The sequence below is a fragment of the Rhinopithecus roxellana genome, chromosome 10 (assembly GCF_007565055.1).
Source record: "Rhinopithecus roxellana isolate Shanxi Qingling chromosome 10, ASM756505v1, whole genome shotgun sequence".
In the NCBI taxonomy this organism is placed as follows: domain Eukaryota; kingdom Metazoa; phylum Chordata; class Mammalia; order Primates; family Cercopithecidae; genus Rhinopithecus; species Rhinopithecus roxellana.
This window is the reverse complement of record NC_044558.1, coordinates 18,444,710-18,458,101: the sequence shown is the minus strand read 5'-3', so window position 1 is coordinate 18,458,101 and position 13,392 is coordinate 18,444,710. Positions and strand designations below refer to the sequence as shown.

The following is a 13,392-nucleotide window of genomic DNA, read 5'->3' as shown; positions in this document are numbered from 1 at the left end:
TCTACTGCTCATCAGACAAACAAAACCCTGGCTGAATCCAGCCTGGCTCACCACCCAACCATTTGCCATTTAACTGGTCTTCCTAACCCTGGTGGAAAGCTGAACCCATCACCCCATGCCCCCCGCCCCTGCATGGGGCCATTTTTGCCACTCGAATAAGCTTCAATAACTTGTTCTTCCTCCTGCCTGGGCATGCTGCTATGTCAAGTCAGACTCTAGAGATTCTAAGCCTCAGTAATGGCATTTTCTTGACTCTGTCCTCTCCCTCACCCCAAAATACTTGCTACTTACTACTACTTAGGACAGGCCCTGGGGAGAGGCTTTCCTCTTGGGGACACTGTTGATTCCCTTGAGAAACTCAAGCTTGGGTCTTCTGCTGCCATCCCAGGAAGGCTGAAGCAGGAGCTGCTCCTCTGGGAAGCAGTAAGTAGGTCTTCCCCTTGAAAACCTCAAGGTATCTCACCAATTCTCACTGAAAGCTCAGATACAAATAGGAGGAAGAAGGGAAAAGTACTGAACCCAGCCTGGGTGAGCAGCAGGGAGGGCCCAAGGATGGTTTCAAGGCAAGGATGTGTCCTGAAAGATGATTTGCAATTATCCAAGCAAATGGTGGATGGTAGAATAGCATGCGTATGGGCTTGGACACACAGAGAAAGGCAAAGTCAGAGAAATTCAAGTGCTTAGGTTTGGCTGGATCATATGTGTATGTATAGGAGCATAAAGCATGAGGTTGGAGGTTAATGGTGTGAGATGAGGCTGTGAAGAAAAGCAGGGGTGAAATAATGGAGGGCTTTCCTGGTTTCCTGGGCTAGCAAGTTTGAACTTCATCCTGAAATACTTAAGAGCTCCTGAAGATTTTGTTGTTGTTGTTGTTGTTGTTGTTGTTGTTGTTTGTTTTTTGAGACAAAGTCTTGCTCTGTCGCCCAGGCTGGAGTGCAGTGGCACAATCTCGGCTCACTGCAACCTCCACCTCCCAGTTCAAGCAATTCTCCTGCTTCAGCCTCCCAAGTAGCTGGGATTACAGGCACACGCCACCACGCCCAGCTAATTTTTGTAGTTTTAGTAGAGACGGGGTTTCACTATGTTGGCCAGGATGGTCTCAAACTCCTGACCGCGTGATCTGCCCACCTCGGCCTCCCAAAGTGCTGGGATTACAGGCGTGAGCCACCGCACCCGGCTGAGCTCCTGAAGATTTTTAAGCATGGCAAAAGGTGAGGTGAGAGTCACAATTTGATTTCAACTTTACAAAGATCTTTGACTACTGGGTGGGTAATTCATTAATGCAGGATTAGGGCAGAAGTGAAATTAGAGAGATCAATTTGAAGTGTCTATGAGATTTCCAAATAGTCAAGAAACAATGGTTGCATAGTCTGAACTACGGTTTGGGCAGTGGCGACACAAAGAAGTAGATGGATTCACGGTCTATTTCTGAAGGCAGACCTGATGGTACGTTATAATTAATTATATGTCAACAAGAGGTGAAAAAGCAAGGATGACTGGCTTGGGTTATTAACTGGGCGATGGCCCCAGTGAGGTAAGGAACACTGCATGAGGAGCAGTTTGGGCATGGGGAGAGAAAGGGCAGATGATTCCAGCTTTGCAAATGTTGAATTTGAGGCCATTAAAACATTCAAGTAGGGCCATTCCAAGTAACAGTTAACTACACAAATCTTGAGCTCAGGAGAGAAATCTGTGGCAGAGGTATGAATTCAGGAGTCACTGGCATGGAGACAGAGTGGATGAGATAACCTATGAAGAATGTGAAGGATAAGAAGAGCCGTCTAGAAGTCAAGATGAAACCCTGAGGAGGCTACAGGGGCAGAGATAGATAGTTAGACTTAAAGAGTGAGCAGCAGAAGAGGAACTTATAAAGGAAAACTAGAAGAATCATTTTGAGAAGTAGGTAAAGTGGAATGGTGCTACAGAAAACAAGGGAAAAGATAGTTTTATGAAGGAGAGAGACAAGATGAGATGACAGAGATATGATCATTGAATTTTGGAACAAGAAAAGAGTTGATAACTTTGGTGAGAATATTTTCAGTGGAGGGCTAATGATGGAAGCCAGACTGCAGAGGGCTGAGCAGTGAGTGGGAGGGTGAAGAAGTGGAGACATCAATAATGAATGGCTTAAGGATCTTGACTGCAAAGAGAATGATCAAGATAGAAGTAACAGCTGCACAGGGAGGAGGTAGGGTAGGGAGCTCAAAAAGTAGTAGTAAATATTTGAAGTAGTCATCAGAAGGGTGCTTACCAGGGAGAAGTAGAAGGATTTCCAAGCAGCACTGAAGGCCTCAATGAGATGCACAGTCATGATCAGGACAGGTACAATTGTGCCAAGGTTAGCAATAAGAAACCAATGTCAAGAAAGACTTGTTAATGAGTGACAGAGGTGAGATTCAAACTATGTCTCTCTCCATTCATCAAATGTTTATCAGCTCCTGCTCTGCAGTGCTTTACATCAACACTGGCATTGGTGTTTCCAATGCTGATGAATCGTATTGACTATCAATCATGTGCCCAATGCTGTGGAAGCATGACAGACATTTAATATATATTTTTTCACCCTCAAATTGTTAGGATTTGGTTGAAGAGATGAAATATTCCACAAATATATATATTATAAATATATATATAATATACATTATATATATGGCGAAGCTCTGCCCTCTCTCTCCCCCTTTACCTATGTCTTCCTCTGATCCCCCATCTCTCTCTCGTTCTTTTTTCCCAACATTGGGCAGCACTTCAATGACCCTTACACCGAAGCGTTATTGACTCATTTGGGAAGTCCCTATATTTTAGTCATATGGAGCCCCTCAAACCTCTTTGCCAACTTCATTCATTCATTAAGAAGATAGTTTTTGAATTGCTGCTCTGGGTAAAGCAGTGTGTAAGGCACACGAGATACAGAGATAAGTAAGATACAGTCTTGCCCTCAAGTAGTTCACAGGTTAATAGGGAAGAATAAGGGTTTAAACAGGAAACTGCAACATAATGCAAAATGTACTATCTCTGCCTCAGTTTCTTCATCTATACAATAGGGATTATTAGTGCCTACCACAAGAAAACTTGTGATGATTAAATAAGTTAGCATGTAAAAAGTGCTTATAATGGTCCCATAAGAAACACTACATAAGTGTTACTATTATTATTATTATTACTATGATGGAAGTAAACACAAGATACTGTAAGAATAGACAGGAGGGGTACTTGACCCAGGCTAGAGTAAGAGACATCTGCACTGAATCCTAAAAGACGAGAAGGCACTAAACAGAGGAAGAAGAATACATTAACACTCTGCAAAGAACATTCTGTTCTATTTCTATTTGGGAGCAAAAGACCACATGGCATGACTGAAGACTGGAAGTAATTTAGTTCCACAATAGTATAGACTATGAGGAGGGAAAGGGCAAGAGATGAAGCTTGAGAGATCATGGAGTACAAGCAAGTTTGGACTTTTACTTTTTAGCAAATGGGGAGCTATTGGAATGCTTTATGTAGAGTAGTGACTTGATCAGATCAATATGTTGAAAGATCACCTTGGCAATGATGTGGAGAATGAATTGGGAGAAAGACCAGTTATAATCCAGGTGAAAGAGAATGAGGAGGTCGTGCATGGTGGCTCACGCCTGTAATCCTAGCACTTTGGGAGGCAGAGGTGGGCAGATCACTTGCGGTCAGGAGTTCGAGATCAGCCTGGCCAACATGGTGAAACCCTGTCTCTACTAAAATACAAAATTAGCTGGGTGTGGTGGCATGCACCTGTAGTCCCAGCTACTCAGGAAGCTGAGGCACAAGAATCACTCCCGGGAGGTGGAGGTTGCAGTAAGCTAAGATCACACCACCCCACTCCAGCCTGGGCGACAAAAGCAAAATTTTGTCTCAAAAAAAAAAAAAAAAAAAAAAAGAATGGTGAAACCCTGAACTAGGCAAGTAGCAGTGGAAATGGAGACAAAGGAACCACGGATTTGAGGTATATTCATAAGGTAGAACTGGTGGGACATAGGGACTATAGGATGCAGGAGGTAAGTACAAGAAAGATGCCAACGATCACTTTCCAGATTTTGGTCTGGCACAAGGGGACGGATAGAAGTATCATTCAGTGAACACAGGGAACCCAGGGAAGAACTGTTTTGGGAAAGCTGCATGGGGGAGGTGATGAGTTCTCTTTTGGACATGTCAAATTCGAGATGTCTATGAGATTTCCCTGTGGAGATTCTGACTAGGTGATTGCTCTGCCAGTCTTGAAGCTCAGAAGGGTCTATCCTGGCAATTCAGATCTGGAGGGTCAGTGGATGGGTAGTAGATTAAGTTATGGGGGCAAGATGAGTTTGCTCAGGGACAGAGTGTTAATTGAGAAGAGGATGGACTTCTGAGGAATACTCACATTTAAGAGTTGAGTAGGGAAAGAGAAATCTTGAAGAAGGCTAAAATGGAATAGCCAGATCGTGGTGGGTTGAAAAATTAGTGGGTTAGGTCAGACGGTGGCTCATGCCTGTAATCCCAGCACTTTGGGAGGCTGAGGCAGGCGGATTTCTTGAGCTCAGGAGTTCAAGACCAGTATGGGCAACACGGCAAAACCCGGTCTCTACAAAAAATACATACACACATACACACACACACACACACACACAATTAGCCAGGTGTGGTGCTATGCTCCTGTAGTCCCAGCTACTTGGGGTGCTGAGGCAGGAGGATCGCTTAAGCCCAGAAGATCGAGGCTGCAATGAGCCGAGATCATGCCACTGTACTCCAGTCTGGGTGACAAAGTGAGAACCTGTCTCAAAAAGAAAGAAAGAAAAATCAATGGGTCAGAGGGTCTTATAGAGAATAGGGAGGTGTACCCTTGACCCTTAGTGTCCTGAATCTTGGCAACACTGGGGGCTCCTTGAACACTGCAAAATCTTATATGGCTCTGAGATTCCAAAGCATTGACTCAGATACCCACCTCATGCAAAGCCCTATATTCTAGAGCAGTTTCCCTTTCCTCCGTGGCAGACTCTTGTCCCCCTAACAGATGTCCCAGGGAATTTCAAGGCTCCCTCTCAGTCCTGGAACCCTTGTTCCAGAGTGCTCCCTCATCATCCAAGAGGCTGATGATGGGAGCATCTCTTAGGAGACTGGACAGGAAATGTCTGGGCATGTTATACATGCAGGAGGCCTTAGACTAGGCTGCAGAGGGGGATTTGGGCATGGCTGGGAGGATCTGAACTCTCAGAGTATGGACAGAAGGCTTTGCTGCCTACCCCCATCTGCCCTGGAGTAGATTTTCAACATGGGCAGAATGATTCAGGGCTAGGCCACTACTCTCTAGGCCCCTGGAGATTCAAGAGGCCTCTAATAAGCTGGAGTCCAAGGCTACATTCTAGGATCTGTTTCTCCTGATGCAGTCTGCAGTTTGACCTCAGTCTGCAATTGAGGGGCCCTGCGGCACTGTTGCTTGGCAATGTATAAAACAGCAGGCCTTGGAGACTAGTACTTGAGTTAACACAGCCACCACAACCGCCACAGCCATCATCACCTTCCCGGAAGGCAGCCACCTGTCTGGCTCCTGGCTTTGTCCAGCTGCCAACCTAAGGCATGTGCCTACGCAGGAGGCGATGACATTTTGGCTCCACGTTCAAAGTTTTTTTTTTTTTTTTCCTTTCTCATGTGTTATTTCTAGAGATAACAAAGGTCAAAAGGCATCCAGCGTTTTCTGGTTTCTCATAAGCTTCTGGTCAATATTTAATCTGGTTTATGGATTTTTTTAGGTCTTCTAGATGCCTTCTTGAGCCTGCTTGTGGCCAGCCACAGACACTTGTAAGGAGGAAAGAAGTCAGCCTGGCAGAGAGACTCTGAAATGAGGGATTAGAGGTGTCCAAGGAGCAAGAGCTTCAGCCTGAAGACAAGGGAGCAGTCCCTGAAGACGCTTCTACTGAGAGATCTGCCATGGCCTCTCTTGGCCTCCAACTTGTGGGCTACATCCTAGGCCTTCTGGGGCTTTTGGGAACACTGGTTGCCATGCTGCTTCCCAGCTGGAAAACAAGTTCTTACGTTGGTGCCAGCATTGTGACAGCAGTCGGCTTCTCCAAGGGCCTCTGGATGGAGTGTGCCACACACAGCACAGGCATCACCCAGTGTGACATCTATAGCACCCTTCTGGGCCTGCCTGCTGACATCCAGGCTGCCCAGGCCATGATGGTGACATCCAGTGCAATCTCCTCCCTGGCCTGCATTACCTCTGTGGTGGGCATGAGATGTACAGTCTTCTGCCAGGAATCCCGAGTCAAAGACAGAGTGGCGGTAGCAGGTGGAGTGTTTTTCATCCTTGGAGGCCTCCTGGGCTTCATTCCTGTTGCCTGGAATCTTCATGGGATCCTGCGGGACTTCTACTCACCACTGGTGCCTGACAGCATGAAATTTGAGATTGGAGAGGCTCTTTACTTGGGCATTATTTCTTCCCTGTTCTCCCTGATAGCTGGAATCATCCTCTGCTTTTCCTGCTCATCCCAGAGAAATCGCTCCAACTACTACAATGCCTACCAAGCCCAACCTCTTGCCACAAGGAGCTCTCCAAGGCCTGGTCAACTTCCCAAAGTCAAGAGTGAGTTCAATTCCTACAGCTTGACAGGGTATGTGTGAAGAACCAGGGGCCAGAGCTGGGGGGTGGCTGGGTCTGTGAAAAACAGTGGACAGCACCCCTAGGGCCACAGGTGAGGGACATTACCACTGGATCATGTCAGAAGGTGCTGCTGAGGATAGACTGACTTTGGCCATTGGATTGAGCAAAGGCAGAAATGGGGGCTAGTGTAACAGTATGCAGGTTGAATTGCCAAGGATGCTTGCCATGCCAGCCTTTCTGTTTTCCTCACCTTGCCACTCCCCTGCCCTGAGTCCCCAACCCTCAACTTGAAACCCTATCCCCTTACCCTAAGCCAGGCCTCAGAGGATCCCTTTGCCTTCTGGTTTACCTGGGATTCCATCCCCAAACCCACTAATCACATCCCACTGACTGACCCTCTGTGATCAAAGACCCTCTCTCTGGCTGAGGTTGGCTCTTAGCTCATTGCTGGGGATGGGAAGGAGAAGCAGTGGCTTTTGTGGGCATTGCTCTAACCTACTTCTCAAGCCTCCCTCCAAAGAAACTGATTGGTCCTGGAACCTCCATCCCACTCTCGTTATGACTCCACAGTATCCAGACTAATTTGTGCATGAACTGAAATAAAACCATCCCACGGTATCCAGGGAACAGAAAGCAGGATGCAGGATGCAGGATGGGAGGACAGGAAGGCAGCCTGGGACACTTAAAAAACTAAAAATGAAAAAACCAAAAAAACAGAACCCATTTCCCAGAGCACTTTCCAGAATTCTCTCATATTTGTGGGCTGGGGATCAAGCCTGCGGCTTGAGGAAAGCACAAGGAAAGGAAAGAAGATCTGGTGGAAAGCTCAGGTGGCAGCGGACTCTAACTCCACTGAGGAACTGCCTCAGAAGCTGCGATCACAACTTTCGCTGAAGCCCCTGCCTCACTCTGGGGCACTTGACCTGGCCTCTTGCCTAAACCACAAGGCTAAGGGCTATAGACAATGGTTTCCTTAGGAACAGTAAACCAGTTTTTCTAGGGATGGCCCTTGGCTGGGGGATGACAGTGTGGGAGCTGTGGGGTACTGAGGAAGACACCATTCCTTGGTGGTGGCCAAGAAAGAATAAGAACCTTGCTATCTAAGAAGCCAGGTGGATGTGTGCGGAGGCTCCAGTGGGTGTTTCTACTCTGCGAGCGAGAGGCAGCCCCCTAGAAAGTCTTCAGGCGTAATGGAAAATCAGCTCAACTGAGATCAGGCCCCCCCCAGGGTCCACCCACAGAGTACTACAGAGCCTCTGAAAGACCACAGCACCAAGCAAGTCCCTTCAGATTCCCCCACTGTCCATCAGAAGATGTTCCAGAGTGGCTAGAGGGCATCTAAGGGCTCCAACATGGCATATCCATGCCCACGGTGCTGTGTCCATGATCTGAGTGACAGCTGCACTGCTGCCTGGGATTATAGCTGAGGTGGGAGTGGAGAATGGTTCCCAGGAAGACAGTTCCACCTCTAAGGTCTGAAAATGTTCCCTTTACCCTGGAGTGGGAGTGAGCAGTCATACACCAAAGTATTTTCCCTCACCAGTCTAGGCATGACTGGCTTCTGAAAAATTTCAGCACACCTCCTCGAACCTCAGTGTCAGCAGAGAGGGCCCATCTGTTGTCTGTAACATGCCTTTCACATGTCCACCTTCTTGTCCATGTTCCAGCTGCTCTCCCAACCTAGAAGGCCCTTTCCCTTAGCCAAGTCCTCTTCAGGCTTGGAGAACTTCCTCGGCATCACCTACTTCATTGAGCCTTCTCTGATCACTCCATCCCTCTCCTACCCCTCCCTCCCCCAACCCTCAATGTATAAATTGCTTCTTGATGCTTAGTATTCACAATTTTTGATTGATCATTATTTGTGTGTGTGTGTGTCCGATCTCACAAGTACATTGTAAACCCTTCGGTGGGTGGGGGCCATATCCTAGACCTCTCTGTTTCCCCCAGAGTATCTGTAACAGTGCCGGGCACACACTAGGTGATCAATAAACACTTGTTGATTGAGTAACTGTCTTACTGATTAAAAGGGGCCCAGAATGGGCAAGTAAAACTCGAGGGATTTCGCCTAAGGGGAGGGGAGGGTGGAAACTGGCATTTCTTTCCACAGGGTGGATAGACAATTCTAGACCTTACTAGAAATAATTAGAAAGCATGACAATCTCCTCCCCAAGGCAACTCCAACCTCTTCAACTTGCCCAGGGCTCTTTCCTTTTCATAACAATTGTTTTCAATTGTTTGCTAAATGATGATGTATTTATTCCTTTCATTCTCTGAACCACTATCATGAGGAAGGTGAAATGGATCTAATCATCTGCATTTGGCAGATGGGGAAACTAAGGCCCACACAAGTAAATAGATTTTCCCAGGGCCACAAAGATAGTGTTAGTTTCCTCAGTCTCCTGACTGCCAAAATAGGACCCTGCTGATCCCACACTATTCACAGCCAATAGAAGAGCCTTCTAGAGGTCCCTAAGCTGCCTGAGGAAAATAACTCACAGCCAGTCAGGTAACAAGGAGGGCACACAGGCAATCCTGGTCGCCCATGAGGACAATCTGGCAAATCATCAAGTGTACCACCTGGAACTGCCCTCTCCTGCTATGCTGGCCAGCCTGGGCCCCGCTAGCTGCTCTACCAGGGGGATGCCAGGCTTACATTGAGTAAGACACAATACCTCAATTCCAATTCCCCTAACTCTGAAGGTGTGGCAGTTCGGGAGACCAATGATTTGGCCTCACTAGGAATTAACAAAGCCCCATTCATAAGGGTGTTCACTGTGGCAACACTAACAATAATGGGGCCCTACCTGATTCAGCTTAACCAGCCCCTGGATCTAGAGGGCCTCAGCACATAGCCTGTTGTATCAGACACTACCCTTGCACTTCTGAAGTGAGCCTTCTTTGGTGCAGAGACTAGAATGTCAGCATCCAAATCCATTTAGAGGGAATGGCAGCAGGCAGGAATAAGGGGAGAGAGAGAAGGCTCCCTGGATAAAAACTTAACAAGAAGTCATGTCTCTGGTCTGGCACCAGGAACCCCAGAGCTCTTGATTGGGGGCCACTGGAGGTTGGAAGATAAAACTACCTTGCTGGCTCTGCTATGCTGAGTGGGCAGCAATCTGGTATGGGCTCTGATGACCTACCATCTGGCTGCTAAAGCACTTGCAGATCCACTGATTTCACTGCATTCTCCACATACTCCAGTGAAGTGGGTCTTTCACAAGAGACAAAATGGAGGCTCAGATATGTGAGTAATATCACTCAGGTCACAGTGTCAGAGTTTGAACGTAAGCTTAGGAAGTTCTCACAGCAACATGGGCCCAGCATTCTGGTCTCAGAAGGTGTATGAGGACATATTGCTCTTCAAACTCTTGCAGGCTTCGTGTCCCTGTCAGTCACTGGAATATAAGAGCCTTTGCTGGATATAGAGCACAGAGCTTCCCTTCATCTTAGAAGGAGGCTGGCCTGAGGGATCCTCCTACATTTGTTAATCTGGGAAGTTTCAGTGGAAGGAGTTAAAAGTTCATCCTCAACCAGAAAAGCCAGGGAAGACCTAACAAAGAGCAACTGTTCCCTCCAGCTGGTTAAGCAAGATAGGATTTGCTCTAAGTAGTTTCCTAGAAATATTCCCGACTCCTGGGTCCAGGGCAAACACTTTTCAGTTCACCCCATTGCCTTCCCTCATAAAGTAATTTAGAGGAGCCACACACCTAGGGGATAGTGAAGGCCACTATGTTTAATGCTCCAGCCTCCATTGCTCTGACCCTTGCACAAGGAGAGATGTTTCTGCCATTTCTCATTCCTCTGATAATAACGTGACTCATATTTTCTCCCCCTTGGAGCCCTAGTGACCCACTGCTATGTGATCATTAATGGGGGAAGGACTGAAACTGGCTTCTTAGTGGAAAGGCAAGCTCCAACTTTCAGAAAGACCTTTGTCCCGCTATTCAAACAGCCATCTGCTGGCCAGCCCACACTCACTGAACTCTTACTGTGTGTCAGGAAATGTGCAAAGGGCTTTGAGGGTGATGAGAGTGAACAAGGTAAAGTTTGTACCCTGTAGAAACTGACAGCTCATCTAGAGGAGATAAGACATGGACACCTAACTGTGGTACAAGGCAGCATATGGGCTGTCCTGTGAAAGACATGACAAAAGTGACATAAGATAGGGGTATCAAGGGCTGATAAATATAGTCTTGTAAGTCCCCTTAAATTACAATCCATATGAAATGAGGGTCTGCCACTACATGAGCTTTTGGGGAAAGCATGATGAAAACTGCTTCTTGCAATGGAAGGACTCTGGGAAATTGAGCAATCGGGTGGAGAGGCAGTGCTAAGGAGGTAGCAGGGATATGCTGTGCAGCTAATCCGGAATCCTTCTGAGTTTGCCTCACAAGACCCTTATGTGACTTTAAAAGGAGTGACCCTGGGGTTCAGCCTCTCCTCCCTCATCTCCTTCTCTTGCACAAGACTTTGGAACTTGCTGGGGGAAGCACAAGCAGTGCCCATTCAGGTAGCCAGGGGCCTTCTGTCTATGGACCAGAGGAGAAATGCAGGTGTGGGAGAAGGGAGACAGGCAAGAGAAGAGCCTAGTGCTAAAGGAAGGTGATGAGGCCTGGTAGGGCCAACTCTGTTCCCTCCCACTCAGCCCTGGGCCCACGGACAGGGGATTCTTTCATGCCTGCAGCAGCCCACTCTGGGACACAGAGGCCCAGGCTGGGAAGTGCATGTGCTTCTCCTCAGCTAGCTGAAGCCTGGCCTTCACCCAGACTGGTCTCCCTGCTCAAGCGGCTCCCGGCTTTGATGAGAAATTCTGTTATCTCAAGAGGGAAAAGAACCTCAAACAGGAAGTCTAGCAGGTTATCTCTCTCTTCTGCCCTAAGTGGTGGCTCACTATATGCTGTGATGTGATCATTGATAAAATATTAACAGGCTGTTAACAGGCACAGTAATGCAGAGGCTATATTCTGACCACTTCCTCCCACCCACAGCCCACCACTTTCCTGGGAACTGCAGCTCAGGAATTTCTTGTTAACTCTCACCTAAAATTCCCTGCTCTGGGCTTCATCACCCCCCGAGACAAGCAGCAGCCTTTGAGCTTGACAAAGCAGGAAGCCACCATGCAAGGGCACATCATCTGGTCCATTTTAGGAGAGAGCTGCTGCTTTCCTGTCCTCTCTGAAGTCCTATTCCTCCAGAATGGCGGCCTCGCCACTTTACGGGTCACCTCCTCGGGAGTTTTGAAGAAGTTTCTGTTTGAAAATTCTCATGACCTTGTGGAGATAACACTGAGAACACTCACATGCTTTAAAAAAGATACTAAAGAGGTTAATGGGATGTGAAATGAGATGCCAAACGAGTACGAATAGTGTGGCGGACAAGCCAGCATTTGAGTGGTAGCTCCTATTCTCCACCAGTGCTTTCGGAGTCTGTGATATTTGACCAAGTTCTGTGTGGGCTGCTCAGGAGAAAGGCCAGTTAAACAAAAACTACAAAGAGAGGCTGGGCGCAGTGGCTCACGCCTGTAATCCCAGCACTTTGGGATCATGACACGAGGTCACGAGATCGAGACCATCCTAGCTAACATGTGAAACCCCGTCTCTACTAAAAATACAAAAAAAAAAAAAAAATGAGCCAGGCATGGTGGTGAGCACCTGTACTCCCAGCTACTCAGGTGGCTGAGGCAGGAGAATGGCATGAACCCGGGAGGTGGAGCTTGCAGTGAGCCGAGATCGCACCACTGCACTCCAGCCTGGGTGACAGAGCGAGACTCTGTCTCAAAACAAACACACACACACCTACAAAAAGAAGATGCTCTTTGCAGCCTCTTTACCTATATTTATGTCTGGAAATGCCCAATGGAACACAAGAGGATGGATCAGCATCCCCCACAGAGGGATATATCTGATGATACTGTGAAGACCCTATTCCCTTGGTTTAAAGGCACTGAACACTTTGGTTAAAAAAGCAAATATATTGGCTGGGAAAAGAAACACATTCAGCCACAGATCAGGTATTAACACCAGCATTTGCACTAGTTTCTCAGTTTAGCCTAAAAGGAGCCAGAAAAGATGAGTTCAGTGGGTTTAAAAAATAGAACCAAAATTCAGAAACAATGGACACTGCAATTTGGGGGAGAAGGGGACTTCTCTGAGTAACACACCCTTTACCAAAATGATTCAACAGCTTAAAAATGGAAGCAAGATACAAATCAAGGAAAAGGCAGACAGGATGAGAAAGGTGGTGCCATCCTCCTGTTGGCAATTCCAGAGGTACCTTGTATGGTTTTTACTTATCTGTGTGTAATAATAAACCAATATGTTCTTAAGTGTCACTTTCTCACTCCCCAAGAGACTTGTCCAACTCAGCACTGTCTGGAGAGGGGGATTCAAAGCAACCAGTGAGAACACCCATGGGCAGAGGCCAGCAAGTCCAAGACCTCCCGGAGTGTAAGAATAGGATCTCGATGGCTGTGTGGATATCAGGAAAGCTGCCAAGTGACAGCTGTGAGTGAAAAACCCAGTCAAGGGGAAATGAATTTCCATGTTGTTTGGAGGGATATTCGTTATATAAGTGAACAATTTCCTGATCATGAGGGCCGTTAAACATTGTGTGGGACTGTGAAACTGTCTTCCTTGGAAATCGCTGTTAGTGTGGGCTGGTTTTAGCATTTTCCTATTAAAAGGAAGAAGACAAGAGTAATCATTTTCAAGATAGGCAGGATGGTGTAATAGGCAGTGAGTTTGGGCTCTGGAGTCAGATGAATCTGGGTTTGGATTTTGCCTCTGCAC

General features: G+C 47.1%; 1 protein-coding gene across 1 annotated transcript; it reads left to right on the top strand.

Moving 5' to 3' along the window:
* The first annotated feature begins 5,796 nt into the window (after positions 1 to 5,796).
* On the top strand, positions 5,797 to 8,609 carry CLDN2 (claudin 2). The gene has a single exon (XM_010373551.2). It carries the CDS (start codon positions 5,932 to 5,934, stop codon positions 6,622 to 6,624), a length of 693 nt encoding a protein of 230 aa, XP_010371853.1. The 5' UTR covers positions 5,797 to 5,931; the 3' UTR covers positions 6,625 to 8,609.
* The last annotated feature ends 4,783 nt before the right edge of the window (positions 8,610 to 13,392 follow it).